This window comes from Loxodonta africana, chromosome 12, assembly GCF_030014295.1.
Source record: "Loxodonta africana isolate mLoxAfr1 chromosome 12, mLoxAfr1.hap2, whole genome shotgun sequence".
NCBI classification, from domain to species: Eukaryota; Metazoa; Chordata; class Mammalia; order Proboscidea; family Elephantidae; genus Loxodonta; species Loxodonta africana.
The window spans coordinates 75567635-75585719 of record NC_087353.1 but is presented as its reverse complement, the minus strand read 5'-3'; the positions used below and the strand labels follow the sequence as shown (position 1 = coordinate 75585719).

General features: G+C 43.3%; 1 protein-coding gene across 2 annotated transcripts in view; it reads right to left on the bottom strand.

The window, feature by feature from the left end:
* VPS35L (VPS35 endosomal protein sorting factor like) overlaps window positions 1–18085 on the bottom strand; it is a 130721-nt gene that overhangs the window by 91030 nt on the left and 21606 nt on the right. For both annotated transcript variants that reach the window (XM_010598422.3, XM_064295647.1), the window contains exons 6-9: window positions 14239–14315; window positions 10641–10769; window positions 3708–3792; window positions 2052–2111 (exon numbers count right to left, since the gene is read on the bottom strand). In XM_010598422.3, the coding sequence (XP_010596724.2) occupies window positions 2052–2111; window positions 3708–3792; window positions 10641–10769; window positions 14239–14315 (351 nt within the window). The remainder of the gene's footprint in view (window positions 1–2051; window positions 2112–3707; window positions 3793–10640; window positions 10770–14238; window positions 14316–18085) is intronic.

Here is an 18085-nt window from a genome sequence, read left to right as displayed (position 1 = left end):
TTATTTCCAAGAAATGTGCATATTAGTTTCGCATGTGTGTGTGCTTGCAAACACACCTATGTATATGTAATATATACATACATTTCAACGTGTGTATGTGTCTATGTACATATTCATATTTTTACATGTATACACATACACATACATATCATGTGTTGTGGTTATTTAGTGTTGTTGAATCAATTCTGACCATGTGACAGAGTAGAACTCCCCTATAGGGCTTTCCAGGCTGTCATCTTTACAGAAGGAGCCCTAGTGGTGCAATGGTTAAAGTGCTTGGCTGCTAACTGAAGGGCTGGCGATTTGAACCCACCAGCTGCTCTGTGGGAGAAAGATGTGGCAGTGTGCCGTGGTAAAGATCACAGTACTGGAAATCCTATGGGGCAGTCCTACTGTCCTATAGGGTCGATTAAGAGTTGGAATCAACTCAATGGCGATGGGGTTTTTGGTAATATTTACAGAAGTAGACTGCCAGGTCTTCCTCCCATGGAGCCACTGGTTGGGTTCCAAATGTCAAACTTTTAGCCGGCGGCAGAGTGCTTAATCGTTTGCACCACCAAATTGTTGACTTATTGTCCCTGATGCTTCTCTTCCTCTCCCAGGGAAATGTCGCTGTTAGAAGCAGAAAGAAGTGGAATGAAGGTGAAGCCAGCTGACTGCCTAGCCCTGCACCGGTGAGAAGGTTCCTTACAGCAGTGCTAGGAAAAGAAGCTAAAAGGGGGGACAAACAGAAAAGGAAGTTGCTGTGGGGAGTGCCACGCCGCCAGACGCATCATCATCATCATCATCATTTATATGACGAGAGAAAAAAGATAAGAATTCATAATCTAGTTGCCCTATTGTAACCTCCTGAGGCACTAAAATTGATTGGCAATAAATTTAATCAAGCATCACTTGTGTACAGATCCGAGATTCAAAGCATCTGTCACTATTGATTTACTTGTCATTGTTCTTTAAGACATATATAAAGCAGTTTTTTTAAAAAGCAATTTGCTTCTCAGGAAAGATACTAGAAATGTCAGGCAGCAGAGGAAAATAATTTTGGAGTGAACGTTCAGCTGAGTCTAACTGCAATATCCTTTCATTCCTGCAGATTCAAATTACTTGTCGAAATTCGTAGCAGGGCCTGTTTTAAAACCTAATGTTTTTTTTAGAAGACTTAAATGATCTGCATTATGCAGATGACACAACCTTGCTTGCTGAAAGTGAAGAGGACTTGAAGCACTTACTGATGAAGATCAAAGACCACAGCCTTCAGTATGGATTACACCTCAACATAAAGAAAACAAAAATCCTCACAACTGGACCAATGAACAACATCATGATAAATGGAGAAAAGACTGAGGTTGTCAAGGATTTCATTTTACTTGGACCCACAATGCAAAGGACCTCTTTAAAGTGTTGAAGAACAAAGATGTCACCCGGAAGACTAAGGTGCACCTGACCAAGCCATGGTGTTTTCAATCACATCATATGCATGTGAAAGCTGGACAATGAATAAGGAAGACCAAAGAAGAATTGATACCTTTGAATTATGGTGTTGGCGAAGGATATTGAATATACCATGGACTGCCAAAAGAACGAACAAGTCTGTCTTAGAAAAAGTACAAGCAGAATGCTCCTTAGAAGCAAGGATGGCGAGACTGTGTCTTACATACTTTGGACATGTTGTCAGGAGGGATCAGTCCCTGGAGAAGGACATCATGCTTGGCAGAGTACAGGGTCAGTGGAAAAGAGGAAGACCCTCAACGAGGTGGGCTGACACAGTGGCTGCAACAATGAGCTCAAGCATAACAACGATTGTAAGGATGGCTCAGGACCAGGCAGTGTTTCGTTCTGTTGTGCATAGGGTCGCTATGAGTCGGAACTGACTCGACGGCACCTAACAACAACAACAAATGATCAGAAACCAATCAGTAGAGGTATTTCTTTTACTTTTAATACACCAAAAATAAAAAAACTCATTGGGTCCCAATAAAACATACATTAAACTGACTTGCAATCCCAACTCCAGTGTGCAGAATAAAACCAATGAACAGCTATAAACTTACCTGGCAAAACACTGCGGTTATCCACACACATGGAAAAGATGCGCTCATAGACTAACTTTCCTGTGAAGACAAAGACATATGGCATTAGCAGCACACCTTTCAGGAGTGAACACTAAATAAACATTTGCTAATTAGGAACACAGACAGGCCATCTCCAGGACACACTTTAACTTGTGGTAGTATGCTGCCACCTAGTGGGATAGGTCTTAAACAAAGTTTCTTTTGTTTTTCCTTTCCGTTTTCCTGTTTTTAATGAAAGGACCTTATTTTTTTATAAGAAGCAGGAAAGTGATTAACCTATCCTTTAGAGTTTTAGCTGAAACTCAGTGTCAAAAGAAATCTCAGCCATCTCCATTTAAAAAAAAAGGGCAGCGGGTGCAAACAGACAGCCCAGGCAGCCTGTTTTATTTGGCCCACACTACAATGACCCACAAAGTTGTTTTAATGGTTTTTGAATTAATTACCAACAGGTGAAAATTGGGAGAATTCACATGGAAAACCAGATTTCCTGCTTCTTCATACAGGATGTAACAAAAATGGGCCTAGAGTCCTACAGGATAACAATAAGCTAGACACCCAGTGAGCAGCAGCCCTGTGAAATGGGATATATGCTTTTCAGTTTGCCACAGTCTTCACTACCCCTATTGTCTCTCAGCATGGGTTTCCCTCATTCATGTGACCTGCCTGGTCCCTGGAAGCATCAGAATTTAAGATTCAACTAGACTATAAGCTCCATGAGGACAGAGACTTGTGCCTGTTTTGTTCACTGATGTACTCTCAGTTCCTAGAATAGTGTCTGGCACATAGCAGGTATTCAGTAAGTATTTGTTGGATGGATGAACAGACAAACATATTTTAGATTTTACAAGTCACAGGTCTCTGTTGCAACTACTCAACTCTGCCATTGTAGCACCAAAGCAGACAGTACGTAAGTGAATGGGTGTGGCTGTGTTCCAATAAAACTTATTTACAAAAACAGGTGATGGACAAAAACTTTATTTACGAAAACGGATGCAAGGCACGCAAGATTGACCGCAGCACACCAAATTTCCACTCAAGCAAGCCAGGGTGCTGCTCCTTTTGTAAAAAGTGAAAATGATTCATTGGCCCCAAAGCAAAGCAAAGTCTCCTTGAACACCTGTAGACACAGGCTGCCCTCAACAGTCCTGAGGAATAGTTTCAGTCCAAACAGATCAAACAATGGCAGCCCAACACCATTCTAGAGTGGAGAGGGAGGGGAGAGAGCAGGCTCTAGATTTCTAACTGTAGCAGCTGCAAGCATGCTGGTGCCATTCCCTGAGACAGAAATCTGGGTGGGGGAGGCGGGGCAGGAAACGGGGCTGGGCTCAGATGCCAAGTTCAGTTCTGGACAATGTGAGTTTCAGATGCCAATGAGACGGCAATGGACTGGGGCTAGTTTAGATAGGCCCCAGCTTGCCCTGCTTCCCATCAGAAGGCTAGAAAAAATATAATTGAAGATGCTTTCAAAAACAGCACCCTTGTTAACAGGCATGGGGGAATGGCCTGGTCTCCCTCATGATTTACCTAGTTAATTAAACCACAACAGAACCTAATTTAAAACAACACTCCCACCCAACTCCCAACAAAACAAACATACCTCCTCCTAGATCTAAAATGAACATAACTGACACTTACCAAACGTATCAAGTATGTCGGTGATAAGGACAAACTTGCTTGGGTAGAACTGAATAACACTTGTGTCCGAAAGAAGCTTTGAACACTAGAAAGAGAGAAAAGAAAAATTCATTCTTCAAGTCTGACTTGGCTGGGATGCGCCAGGACTGGAAAATAAACAATTTCTACAAACATGTAAAGGTACTCACCATGTTCCAAGCCCTGTGCTTAGCACTGGGGATGTAATAATAAGCAAAACCACTGAGCTCTTGATAAAAGGAGCCAGATTCTGCTCACAATAGAGTCTCTTAAGGAAAGACACTAGGACCTCGCTCCAGGAAGCCACCAAACAACAGACAAACCAACAAACCAGTTGCCCTCAAGTTGATTCTAACACATGGCAACCCCACGTACGTCAGAGTAGAACTGAGCTCCAGAGGATTTGTAAGGCTGTGACCTTTCGGAAACAGATCACCAGGCCTTTCTTCTGAGGTGCCTCCGGATGGGTGTGCACCACCAGCCCTGCAGTTAGTAGTCAAGCACTTCACCATTTGTACCACCCAGGAGCCCTCAGAGGCCACACGACTGAGGAAATCTTATCCAGAAGGATCTTGCTCATACAATGAACCAAGGTCAACATTCAAAGTCACCAAGAGAAAGGAAGGACGACTCTCCCATCAGTGTCTCTCACATGGCCCAAAGTGTGTTCTAACCACTTTCCAGCATGAAATCCTCTCTTGTCATCGGAAATAAAAACGCTAATTTTTATTCCGAAAAACCAAAGTTCATGTCCTGAAGTCTTTCCAAATCTGAAGTCAGCATAGGGAATTAAATAACTGCCATATCTTATCCTCCCAATAGCTGACCCTCAGATAGAAAAATGTCGCATAAAAATAAATCTCCGGCCGTTGAGAAAAAGTCCTTTGGTATGCATTTCTAACACGCAGAGAAGAGCTAGAACATTCACCGAGTCAAGAGGTAGGCTTACATATGTTTTCAATTTGGCGTTGTTACCCAGTATCTAAAGGATCAGGCTCACCAAGTTTCTCCTTAGCATTACATGCCTAAAAGTAAACAACGTGGCTGATTCATGAAACATCCTTTTACCGCCCAAATGTTATTTGGGTAAAGAAACGTAAGCTGTTAAAACAATGGTGCTAACACTGAACGTGGCATTTGGATGGATGTGGAATTCCATTTCCTGCGGCCTCGCTTTGTGTTTCTCACGTGACCTTTATGAGGGATCCAGCTTAAACAATTTCCCCAGGGGGTTTCAGGGCTGGAAAAAACAAACAAGCCTGAGTCCTGGAGACTGCAATACCCTGCTCTCGGTTCCTGGGGACGAGACATCCCCCGAGTACCTACCCGGAGCCTTGCTGGCACGCCTCTCTGAGATGAGTTACTGCCCACTGGTGAGGTAACAGGGAGAGAATTTAAACTAAAGATTGCAAATTAAACACAGCTGGGGCTTCCCCACATCTGCACACTGATTTTATCCCAAGCCGATTTCACAGAATATATTTTACGAAGGATAACAGGAATCAGAACTTTTCTTAATCCAACGTCAACAGCCATAATAATCTCATGAATTAAAATTACCTTCTCAAAACTACTATTCTGAAGATCCCACAGTTTCTAAAGCTTTGGTGCAGTTTCCTAAACTTGCCCCATTAACAATCAGGTTGGGGTGGTTGTTAAAAATACAGATTGCTGGCTCCATACCAAATCCAACCCATCGTCGTTGAGTTTACTCTGACTCACAGCCACCCTATGGGACACAGCAGAACTGCCTAATGGAGTTTCCAAGGCTGTAATCTTTACGGAAGCAGGCTGCCACATCTTTCTCCCATGGGGCAGCTGGTGAGTTCAAGCCATCAACCTTTCAGTTAGCAGTAAAGCGCTTTAACCACTGCACCACCAGGGCTCACTATACCAGACTTACAGGACAAAATCTGTAGCACAGGCCCCTGGGAATCAGTGTGTTCCACAAGGGTTCCAGGTGACTGCTATGCTTAAGCAAGCCTGGGAGAAAGCTATTCATAACCTGCTCATTACATCTGTACCCTGAATGTAATAATCATTCTATTAATCAAGAGCTCTCAACTTTAGAATCACCTGGAGCTTTCAAAAATAATGATGCCTGAGTCCCACCTCTCCCCTCCAGAGATTCTGATTAAATTGGCCTGGGGTGCACTTGGACATCGGGGTTTTTATAAAGCTTCTTTTTTTTTTTTTTCCGAGTGATTGTGGTGCGCAGTCAAGGTTGAGAACCCCTGTTATAAACATTTACGGAATGACTAACAGAAAAAATGCTCTGCCTGAAATACCTGAACTTATTAACATTGTTGGAAAAATACCGAAAAGGTGTTTATTAATTTTATTTCCAGGAAGTAATATTCTAGAAGGGAACAGTTTCTAAAATTATGTTTGAGTTTTAAAAAACTATTTGAATAACCAGGTGAGTAAATAAATTAAAAGATGACCTGTGGCTGAGTATTAAGGAAGGCGACTGAACATCTCAGAAGCCAGAGGACAACTACCACCCAGAATATGAAAAAAATCTGGAAAAATAAATAAGAAAAATACAAGCAACATATCAGAAAAATGAGCCAAAAGAATAAACAAAAGACATCTTACAGAAGAGGAAGCCCCAATGTGAAAAGATGCCCGATCTTATTAGTAATCAAGGAAATGCAAATTAAAGCCACAATAAAACAAGACTTCCTTACCTCTTAAATTGGAAAAATTAAAATAAAAAGTCTGCTCATACCAAACACGAGTAGGATGATAAATAACACAGACTCTCACGTCCCTGCTGATGGAGTATAAGCCACGTTGGCTACTTCGGAAAACAACAGCATTATCTGGTGAAGCTGAAGAGGCAAATACCCAATGTCCAAGCAATTCCACTCTTAGGTATGTGCCCTTGTCTCAAGAAATGCTTTACATGGACATCAGAAGACATGTCCAAAGGTGCTCACAGCAACAATATTCACAATAATGAAAAAGAAAAGAGAAGAACCAAGTGCCAAAACCCAACCCATTGCTGATGAGTCAAATCCAACTCATAGTGACCCTATAGGACAGAGGAGAACTACCCCATAGGACTTCCAAAGCTGCAATATTTACAGAAGCAGACTGTCACATCTTTCTCCCGCTGAGTGGCTACTGGGTTGGAACTGCCAACTTTTCAGTCAGCAGCCAAGCACTTAACCACTGTGCCACCAGGGCTCCTAACCAGATGCCTATCAACAGAATAAATAACACATAATTTATGCATCAGAAGACTCACTATTGTTAAGACGGCAATTCTCTCCAAATGACCTATATATTCAATGCTATCCCTAACAAAATTCCCATAGGCTTTTTTATTTGCAGAAAATGGCAAGCTGATCCTAAAATGTATGTGGAAATGCAAAGGACCAAGGATAGCTAAACACTTTTAGAAAAGAAGTTAAAAGGCACTAGGCAATTTCAAAATTTATAAAGCTACAGTAATCAAGCCAGTGTGGTACTAGCATAAGGATAGGCATACAGATCAATGGAACAGAGTTCAGAGACCAGACATAAATCCTTACATTTATGGCCAATTGATTTTTGACTAAGTTGCCAAGCCAATTCAATGGGAAAAGACAGTCTTTTCAACAAATGTTGCCGGGACAAATGGATCTCCACATGCAAAAAAATAAACTTAGACCCTGACCTCATACCATACACAAAATTAATTCAAAATGGGCCAAAGACCCAAATGTGAGAGCTAAAACAATAAAACTTCGGGAAAAAAACATCGGAGAAAATCCTCATAACCTCGAGTTAGGCAGAGTTCTTAGATATGGCGCCAAAAGCTTGAGTCAGAAAAGAGAAAACTGGCCAAGGAGGCTTCATTAAAATTAAAAACATTTGCACTTCAAGAGACATCATTATAAAAATGAACAGACAAACCACAGCCTGGGAGAAAATACTTGCAAATCATACATTTGATACAGGACTCATATACAGAATATATAAAGAACTATTAAAACTCACTAAGCAGGCATGGAAACCCTGGTGGCATAGTGGTTAAGTGCTACGGCTGCTAAGCATAAGGGTCGGCAGCTCGAATCTACCAGGCGCTCCTTGGAAACTCTGTGGGGCAGTTCTACTCTGTCCTATAGGGTTGCTATGAGTCGGAATTGACTCGACGGCACTGGGTTTGGTTTTGGTTTTGGTAAGCAGGCAAAAAGAAAAAAAAATTTTTTTTTTCTTTTTAAATGAGCAATAAGCACATGAAAAGAAGCACATCATCATTTGTCATGAGGGAAATGCAAATTAAAACCACAATGAGATACCACTACACACCCATTAGAAGGCTACAATCAAAACGAGGGTGATGGTGGGATTTTAGAAGAGTTTGGTGCTTCCTCAGAAAGTTGAACACAGAATACCATATGACCCAGCAATTCCACTCCCAGGTATATACCCAAAAGGCTTGAAAGCAGGGACTCAAACAGGTAACTGTACGCTAATGCTCCTGTAGCACTATTTCCAACAGCCAAAAGGGGGAAACAACCCAAGTGTCCATCAGTAGAGGACTGCATAAACCGAATATGGTCTATCCATACAATGGAGTATTATTCAACCATAAAGAGAAATGGAGCCCCGATACATGCTCCAACCTGAAGGAGCCCTGAAAACATTATGCTGAGTGAAATACGTCAGACACAAAAGGGTAAATATTGTAAGATCCCACTTATATGAAATATCTAGAAAAGGCAAATGCAAATAGAAATCAATGTTTATTAGTGATTACCAGGCACTAGAGGGGGGGAAAAGTGGGGAGCTACTGCTCAAGGGGTACTGAGTTTCTCTTTGGGTTGATGAAAAAATTTGGAAACAGATACTGGTGGATAGTTGCACAACCCAGTAAATGTAATTAATGTCACTGAACTGTACACTTAAAAATGGTTAAAATGGCAAACTTTTTAAATAAATATTTTACCACAATAAAATTATTTTTAAAAAAGATAGGTGAGGACGTAGAGAAACGGGAACTCTCACTCGTTGCTGGGTGGAAACGTAAAACCGTGCTCCCACTTTGGAAAACACTTTGGCAGCTTCTTAAAAAGTTAAACATAAATTTACCCCATGACTCAGCAATTCCACTCCCAGCAATCTACCCCTGAAAAATGAAAACAGTGTCCACACAAAGACGTGTATGCCAATGTTCACTGCAGCATTATTCATAATGGCCAGAGAGCAGAAACAATCCCCATGTCCAGCAACTTACTAATGGATAAACAAAATGTGGTTTAGCCATACAACAGCATATTATTGAGCCAGCACTGATACATGCTACAACTTGGATGAACTTTTAAAAGAGATTATGCTAAGTGAAAGAAGCCAGATGCAAAAGATTATGTCTTGAATAATTCCATTTACATGAAGTATGCAGGAAAGGAAATTTATAGAGCCAGAAAGCAGATCAGTGGTTGCCAGAGCCAGGGGGTGGGAATGAGGTTGGACTGCACGCGGGCTTCAGGAAATTTTCTAGGAGTATGAAAACATTCTGAAAGGAGATTGTGTGATGATTGCACAAGTCTGTAAGTTTACTAAAAATCCCTGAGTTTTTAAACTTACAGTGGATGAATTTTATGGTATATAAAATATACCTTAAAAAACCAGCCCAAAAACAGAAGTAAAAAACTTACTGCAAAGCAAGTAAGATGAACTGTGCTCATTTCTCTGAACTCTGCACCTTGATGAGCTTTTTGGGATGAACAAGGCAGTCTTTAAAGTATGGAAGGTAGTTACTATTAACCAGATGTGGACTTAATTAAACACTCCCATGGTTGTTTTCTTTGAGAAGATATGAATCAAATATTTCCCAGATGTGAAACTCTTAGAAGTCACAGTTCTATACCACAATAATCTATGCAGAGATGTTGCCAATAAAAATATTTTCAAGGAACGCTTGTTAGTTCAGATATTTTCTCACTGGGGTCCCTCAGCAAGTGGCTCCCAACACATGCGCCCAGGATGTGAGGCCCTTCTTCAGGAATATTTACTTTGTAAACTACCAACAGTGACAGAAGGAAACTGGCTCGGGTTTGTCTCCTGCCTTGAAACACCAAAAAACAGCCCATAAGATATAAAGAGTCATCTTAAAAGACTTCGAGCAAAGGCTCCCAAACCCTCTTAACCCTCCCTCAAAAGACACAGGTGAGAAAACAAATGTCACATTATCGTGCCATCAAAGGAGAAATGGGATCTGTCCTCCTGAACTAAAATGGCTCTGCAAAAATCCTTTATTAACTCAGCTCTGAAAAGGCTAATGCCTGAGTTATTCCTTTTACAGTGTGCTTCAAAGCATGTTTTGCCAGGATAAGATGATCCTAAGGGTCAAGAAACAGAATAAATTGCTTTCCTTGGAGAACTGCTTTCCTTGGAGAACTTGCTCTTGTGAGCTAAGATCTGTCAGTTCGACAAATATACCTCTCCCAACACTGTAAACTTGCTTTCCTCAACGTATAATTATGCAGAATATGCCTCTAAATGCAGAAATCAGGGATCCACAGCCATTAGTTTCAAAGATACAAAGAAAATCTGGTCAAGGAAAACCCTCAAAAAGTTGCCCAATCTTTAGTCTGTATAAATCATAAATGCATCTGGGGTTATACCAGGGTCACTGAACTGCATTACCACAGGGGGCATAATTAACACTATAATCTAGGGAGGAAGGTGCTTCCTGGAGTTGTACAGTGTACAACCTGTGCAGCTGCCCATGGTGGCCCTGGGACTAGCCATCTCACAAAAACACAGGATTCATAATCATAGCCTTTCACAAGAACTACGTGAAAACAGAACAAATGAAAAAAATAGGGTAAGACCTTGAAGACAGTCCTCTGAAAGCCCTAATTATCCAGAAGATTTTTACATAGGAGTTTCTGGAAAAAAAAAAAAAACACTAGACCTGACCTGGATGACTATTTTTAGAGCCTTCACTTTCTGGTCCGAGGCCCAGGCGTCCTTCAGCGACTGGTTGAGCTCCTCTATGCGGTTCACATAATCCTGTTGAGTCAAGTTCAAGAGCTCCTTTTGGGATCCCTGTGGGCAGAAGGTTGAAAGGTATAGACACAGAAGGAAAAACAGTGTTCAGCCACTACCCTCTACGGAAAATACGGGGTACTGACTTTGGTCCCTAAATTTTCCTCATGACTCCACCAGGATTAACCATTTTCTCTGGCAAGCAATGGGGTTCTTTGAGTTTAATTCAGAGATGGGCAGAGTATAGCAGGTAGGAGATTGACCTTGGAGGCAAGTAAGACCGAAGCTGACTTCCAGCTCAGCCACTTACTGGCTGTGTGATTCTGGGCAAGGTGCTTTCCTCTTTGTGCCTCAATATTCTCATCTGTGGATAGGGATAACAGCACTTACCTCATCCAACAAATAGTTACTGGGGGCCTAACAAGTGTGCAAGGCATGATGCTGGATGCTCAAGAAGCAAAGGTGAGCAAAGCATTCACAGAGCTTAAGGGACAGAGAAGAACTGGACATTTGCACAAAATGAGATAAATGCTGGGAAGGAAATACAATTCTCTGAGAACACATAGCATAGTTCACTCAATCTGAGGTGCTCCAATGTAAGCACAACTGTTTCACATGCCACTAAAACTAAAAAACAAACCCATTGCCATGGAGTCAACTCTGACTCATAGCGAACCTGTAAGACAGAATGGAACTGCCCCGTAGGGTTTCCGAGCCTGTAAAGCTTTACAGGAGCAGACTACCACATTTTTTTTCCCACAGAGTGGCTGGTGGGTTTGAACCGCCGACCTTTCAGTTAGCAGCTGAGCACTTAAGCACTAGGCCACCAGAGCTCTGGCACGTACCACTAGGGAAGAACAATGCTGATCCTCGACGTGCACCAATTGAGAAACATCGCCCAATTTTAGAGATATTAAAATGTCGGAGCAAAGACGTTTATCTTAGAATAGAAAAAAATACAGTAACAAAGGGATGGGCTTCAGATGGCGGGGGGAACAGGATGGCTTCCTGGAGGAAGGGAAGCTCCAGGTGAGCTCTCAGTGGTACAGGTGTAAAATAGACCAGGAGGCAACAGGGAGAGAACATTCCAGACAGACGGAAGTCCACAGCAAAGACTTGTGGCAAAAGAGAGTGAGATCCTCACATGCATTAAGCAACGATGTATGTAAAGACGCAGCCCAGTCCGTGGCACACAGTAAGAGCACACTGACCCTTAGCTAGTGTTCAGCATGCTATTTACGTAGCTCGCAGGAGTAAGGGTCATGCCAACATACATGATGAGACTGGACACCAAACCAAACCTTCTTTATATGAACATCCCCTGAAATCCAAAGTGAAGCACTATTTATTAAAAAACAATAGCAGTAGAAGGTTCAGGGAATCTGGACTGCTCCCAGTTGGCCACATGAACTAGGGTACGTAGGGTATGGGCTTCCTTGTCCCTGTGCAGTAGGAGGAGCCACATAACTAGTCTGGGCCAATGGACTGTGAGCAGAAATGGCATGTGCCCCCTCTGGGCTGAGGCGGTGAAAAGTAGCCTGCTCTGCAGCCTGCTGTGACAACTTTAGAAGCCGTATGTTGAGACAGCAGCATCACAAGATGCTGCCGTGTCAGTCACTCTCACTGAATGCATAATGTGAGCAAGAAATAAACCACTGCTATATTAAGCCACTGAGATTTGAGGTGTATCCGTTAGCACAGCATAACCTAGCCTGACGCTGACTAATACGATATGCAAACCTGGAAGCCATGGGGTAGTCAGCTGCACTATGAGCGAGGAGAAGCAAAGCAACCACTCTGCAGACAAAAAGCAAAGGAACACCAGAGAGAAAGAATCAGTAAAAGAGGCTGCAAAGACCCAAAAAGAGAGGCCAATGGCGGCCGCCAGGTTTCTGGCCAGCTTTTTGCTTCCTGGGTCCAGGTTATCGTGCCCTTGGGTTCAGAGACACTCTGTATCCTTCCAATAAGATCTTCATTTTCAGTGGAAGCCCAATCAAGTAACTTTGAGATACTTCCAGACTAAAGAGCTTTGATTCAAACTCTCAGCAATTCCCTCACTGCCAGCCAACACTGGCTGACTATACACAGACTGAGGCTCCCTAATTCATTACTTCTCATATCCGAATTGGGAACTAAGATACTGAGCTCTGTGGGGGTCCCAACAGCTCTGGTGTCAGAGCTGGAGGATCCCTGAACCCAGGGGCAAGATGCAGGATAAAGCAACGGCGATCTACCACCACTGTGGTTTTCAGAGCATCCTCATCCAATCCACACAACTACCCTTTATCCCCACTTTAGAGATGAGGAAATAGGTCAAAGTCCAAGGCCACTCTGTTAATAAGCAGTCCAGCTAAGGCCTCCAGGCTCAGGATAATGATGCTGTCAGCAGCTAAGAAATATATAGCACATACCAGGTGCTAGATGCTGTTCTAAGCACTTCACATACAGTAACTTGTTTTATCCCTGTAACAACCCTATGAGGGAGGCACTACTTAACATTCCCATTTTACAGATAAGTAAACTCAGGCACAGCGTGGTAAAGTAACCTTGCCCAAATCTCAGAATCATCAAGTGGTAAAGCCGGGATTCAAACCCAGGCAGTCTGGCTCCAGAGTTTATACTCTTACCCGCCAAGCTATGCTGCCTCTCTAAGTGATATACCAGAGGACGTGACTCAGCTGTCTTCAGGGTCCAGGCTAGTAATGACTATCAGTGAACTAGGATGGGGTGGACAGTGGCGACGTGGACAGTACACGTCCTGGTTAAATGCAAAAATGTGGGCCCAAGGCTGTCAGCTCAAATTTTTCAAGTGAGGCTAGAGCTGAAGATTTGCATGTTCTATTTACCATTTTTTTAAACAATTGGCAAATGACTCAAATCTTTAAAAAGTATGTGCAGGCCAATTAAAAGACTGCTATGGGATGGCAAGACTGCGTCTTACATACTTTGGACATGTTGTCAGGAGGGATCAGTCCCTGGAGAAGGACATCATGCTTGGCAGAGTACAGGGTCAGCGGAAAAGAGGAGGACCCTCAACGAGGTGGATTGACACAGTGGCTGCAACAATGAGCTCAAGCATAACAACGATTGTAAGGATGGCGCAGGACCGGGGAGTGTTTCGTTCTGTTGTGCATAGGGTCGCTATGAGTTGGAACTGACTCAACGGCACCTAACAACAACAACAACATGGGCCATCTCCAGGCAGCAGAGCAGCCATGTGCAGCCTTTGTTGCAAGGTACGATCTTTATACCTCTCAGGGAGATGACTCCAGCTGGCTTTTCCTATTTGACATCGTCCCCAAATGACCTGACTTTGCCCAGGACTCACAATGAGAAATGATGCCTTCACAAAGCTTCCATGAGCTCGTCCAACTGCACAGCTGGCCCCATTCCCTGCACTGAATCGGAGCCCTGGGAGGACCAAGCACAACGCAAAGGCCTCCTTAGACGAACATGATTGAGAATTCATCAAAGGCAGCTGCTGAGATGGATCTAGCTCGACTCCCTGCTCCACCAAGGACTTGCTCACCTCCTCAAAGTCATCCAGCTCCTCTAGCCTGGTCCGGACCTTCTCTGACATTGCAGATGTGGCAGTCACAGCTTTGCCTAAAGAGAACAGATTTGCATCAGCCAGGTGGCTCTCGTCTACCACCAACACCCTCAATGGGTGGCATGCTTCCACTCTACACTGTAGCAGGAATAGAGATGTCAGAAAACTGTATTTTGTCACTGAAAACTCTCTGAGATTTTGAAAGTGATTTCCCTATGTAACCAAAGTTCCATTGGAAATAGTTCCATTTGGAAGCTGTCCCTGGGAGCACATGGGCCAGCCTCAAAAAGGTTAACTACTACATTTAGTGTTTTCAAACTTCTCTCTGTATCAGTTGTTTACTTGTAGAGAAAGGCGGCCCAGATAAGGATGCCAAAAATCCATCATTTATTTGTTTTCTGTGAACAAAAGGCCCTCTCATGGTCACACTCACAGAGTGGTATTGTTGAGCTCTTATACTAACGAAACAACAATCTCGCTGTCTGCCAGAAGTGGAAACACTAGGGCTTCAAAGCCCTTTCTTCCAGCAAGCAGGACTAGCTATGCCTCCTTCCAGTGTCTGTCAGCACAATCTTGTCCATCAGCAGGGACTGGCAGACAGGAATGAAGGAAAGGACTCTAGGCCTCCAGGCCAAGATTATCTGTCAAGCTGGCTATTGCTCTCCAACCAAAAAAACCAAACCTATGGCCACGGAGTCAATTCACACTCACAGTAACCCTGTAGGACAGAATAGAACTGCCCCATGCGGTTTTCAAGGCTATAAATCTTTAGGGAAGCAGACTGCCACAGCTTTCTCTCGTGGAGTGGCTGGTGGATTCAAACCCCCAGCCTTCTGGTTAGCAGCCAAGCACTTAACCACTGTGCCACCGACTCCTAGTGTTACCCTCCAGTGCCTCCTATTTCAGAGCCCCTTCCCCACCTCAAGGGGACTTCTGCTCTAGTTCTGAGTTCCCCTTTCTCCTCCCTACCAAATCCACTCTCAGGAATTCAATTCGATTCTCTTTGAAGGCACTGGGTCTCAGATCTGGTGTTGACTCACAAATGTGTCTGTGATCAGCTGAGAGCACGCTGCAATTACTTACTTGTAACTGCTAAAATAATGACGTTTCCAAATAATTAACTTTTTTTTTTTTACCTTGTTTCTACTTTTCCCCTAATTTTGGAATACACGGAAACATAGAAAGTACACTTTAACATTTTGCATTTTAACAAATAATTATAAAATACCTTTGTAATTCCCACCCAAGTTAAGTCATATATCGTCTTGCTTCTTTCATTCACTAAAATGTTCAGGAAATCGGCCCATGTTGTTTCACGTAGCTGTAGCTCACTATGATTGTTGCTATCTTCCATGATGAGAATATGCCACAGTTAACTTCTTCATTCTACTGTTGACGGACGTTTGGGTTGTCTTCTGTTTGGGGCTATTACGAACAATGCTGCTAAGAATATCTCTGTACATGCCTCTTGGCTCATCTAAGCATGAACTTCTCCAGGGCTGTGCTTCTTAAACTTTCACACAAACCCTTTAAGGATGTGTTACAGTACAGACTCTCTTTCTGTAGGTCTGGGGTGGGGCCACGCCTGTGTGATTCTGCACGTTTAACAAGGTTCCAGGTGATGTCAACGCTGCTGGCCCTTGGATCACACTTTAAGAATCACCGATCCAGGGCAGGGCTTTTCGTTAAAGGACCAAATACAAACATTTTATGCTTTGCAGGTCACGTCGTCTCTGCTGCAGCTATTCGGCTCTGCTGCTGTAGCATGAAAGCATGTGAACAGATGGGCATGGCTGCGTTTCAACCAACTTTATTTACAAAAACAAGGCAGCAGGCCAGACTTGGCCCATGACATAGTTTGCCAATCCCTGACCAAGTATATCCACGAGGTGAAACTGCTGGATCAAAGAGTTGGCCCCACTTCAGTTTAAGAGATAACTGCAAAACCGTTTTACCAAGTGATTGTGCCATTTATACTCCCACCAATGGCATGAGAGTTCCTGCTGCTTCACATTTTTACCAACACTTAGTATTATCACTCTTTCTGACCTTTCCAAACTGGTGGATATGCAACAGTATGATTTATTTCTTTACGGTTTGGGGTCATTCCAAGTTATGCCAATGATAAGGCTGCTTCCACTCCCTTGATTTCGAATGGTCTGTTTCAACCTCCAGAGAAGGGGGAGAGTTGCAGCTGCCATATGTCAGTGGCTTCAGAATTACCTGGAAGCTTCCAGAAAGAAATCCCCAGGTCCCATTCAAGAATAATTCAACAAGTGGGACCCAAACCAAAAATAAAAACCAAACTCCTTGCCGTCGAGTCAATTCCAACTCATAGCGGCCCTATAGGACAGAGTAGAACTGCCCCACAGAGTTTCCAAGAAGCCCCAGGTGGATTCAAACTGCCAACCTTTTGGTTAGCAACCATAGCACTTGAACACTATAGCATCAGGGTTTCCAAATGGGGCCCAAACCCAAACACATTGCCATCGAGTCAATTTCGACTCATAGCGACCCTATAGGACAGAGCAGAACTGCCCCATAGGGTTTCCAAGGAGTGCCTGGTAAATTCGAACTGCAGGGACTGGCAGACAGGTTAGCAGCCAAACTCTTAACCACTATGCCACCAGGGTTTCCAAGTAGGGCCCAGTGGTCTAAAATTATATAAAAGTTCCCAAAGTGATCCTACTGTAGCCAATTTGACAGACCTGGTCCAGGGCTTTTGGGCTGTGAGTCTCAGCAGAGAAAATTGAGAACTGCCATGTTTGGGAACCAGTGGCCGATAAGACTGAGTGTGTGCCCCCACTGCCAGCGTATGTTCACTTTTATAAGGGACAAAGACTTAAGGCAAAGGAAAGGATCTCTGAAGGGGAATTTCAACTGCTACCTGGCTAGTGTAGGAGGCACCAAGTTTATGTTTTACCCCTATGTAGGGTAATGCTATTCAGCTATATGCATCCTCTCCTAATGGAGTCAGTTTTGCTCTTCCCCGAAGCATGCTGGGGATGAATCTGGCATGGACTCGGGCTAAGGTACAAGGCCAGGAATGGCATGACTGGGCTGCTGGCCAAGGCTGAGGAATGTCTTATCAACAAGAAGGAAAACATCTGGGCCTGGATGTGAAGTCCCTGGGAATGCTGACTGCCCAAGGACATGGGAGAAAAAAAATGAGCCTTGGTCCCAGCTGGAACAGCATATAAGCTTGTGCTCCTTGCTAGGCGGTTACGGAGCGCTAAAGTGGTCCAGCCACTGCCCTGGGCCACAGTTCCATAAGTAAGCTTCCCGAATAAACCATATGTCATGATCACTGGTTCTGGAATCTTTCTTTGGTCCCTTGAAAATGCTGCCGACCTTGGTTCAGGTGCTGCTAGGTTGTTACACAACACCCTAGTAACTTCTTTGATCTCTTTTTCATTCATTCTCTAAATACTGACTTTAGTTCTATGTCTGTACACAACCTAAGAAATAATTAAACAACAGGATGAGTAACATGTAAAAATGACACAGCAGATGGCATCTGACTTCCTCTGACTTCAAGATGGAGAGGAGAATCAAGATCAACAGCTCAAGGTTGATTCCTATGAGGTGGAGGTCAAACATACCTCCAGTCTCCAACCTCTTCATCAATTCTGACACCAACAATCCCCTCCACAGTACTCTCTTCTTCTCTGTGGGGTTTGATAATTCGTTGCAATGGCCACCCAGAACTCAAAGACAATAGTCACAATTATGGGGTTTATTAGGGAAATAACAGTGTACTTCAGGATTAGAAATGACTCAGGAGACAGTTTTTGGTCAGGATAGTTTCTCCATAGTGCCCACAGGT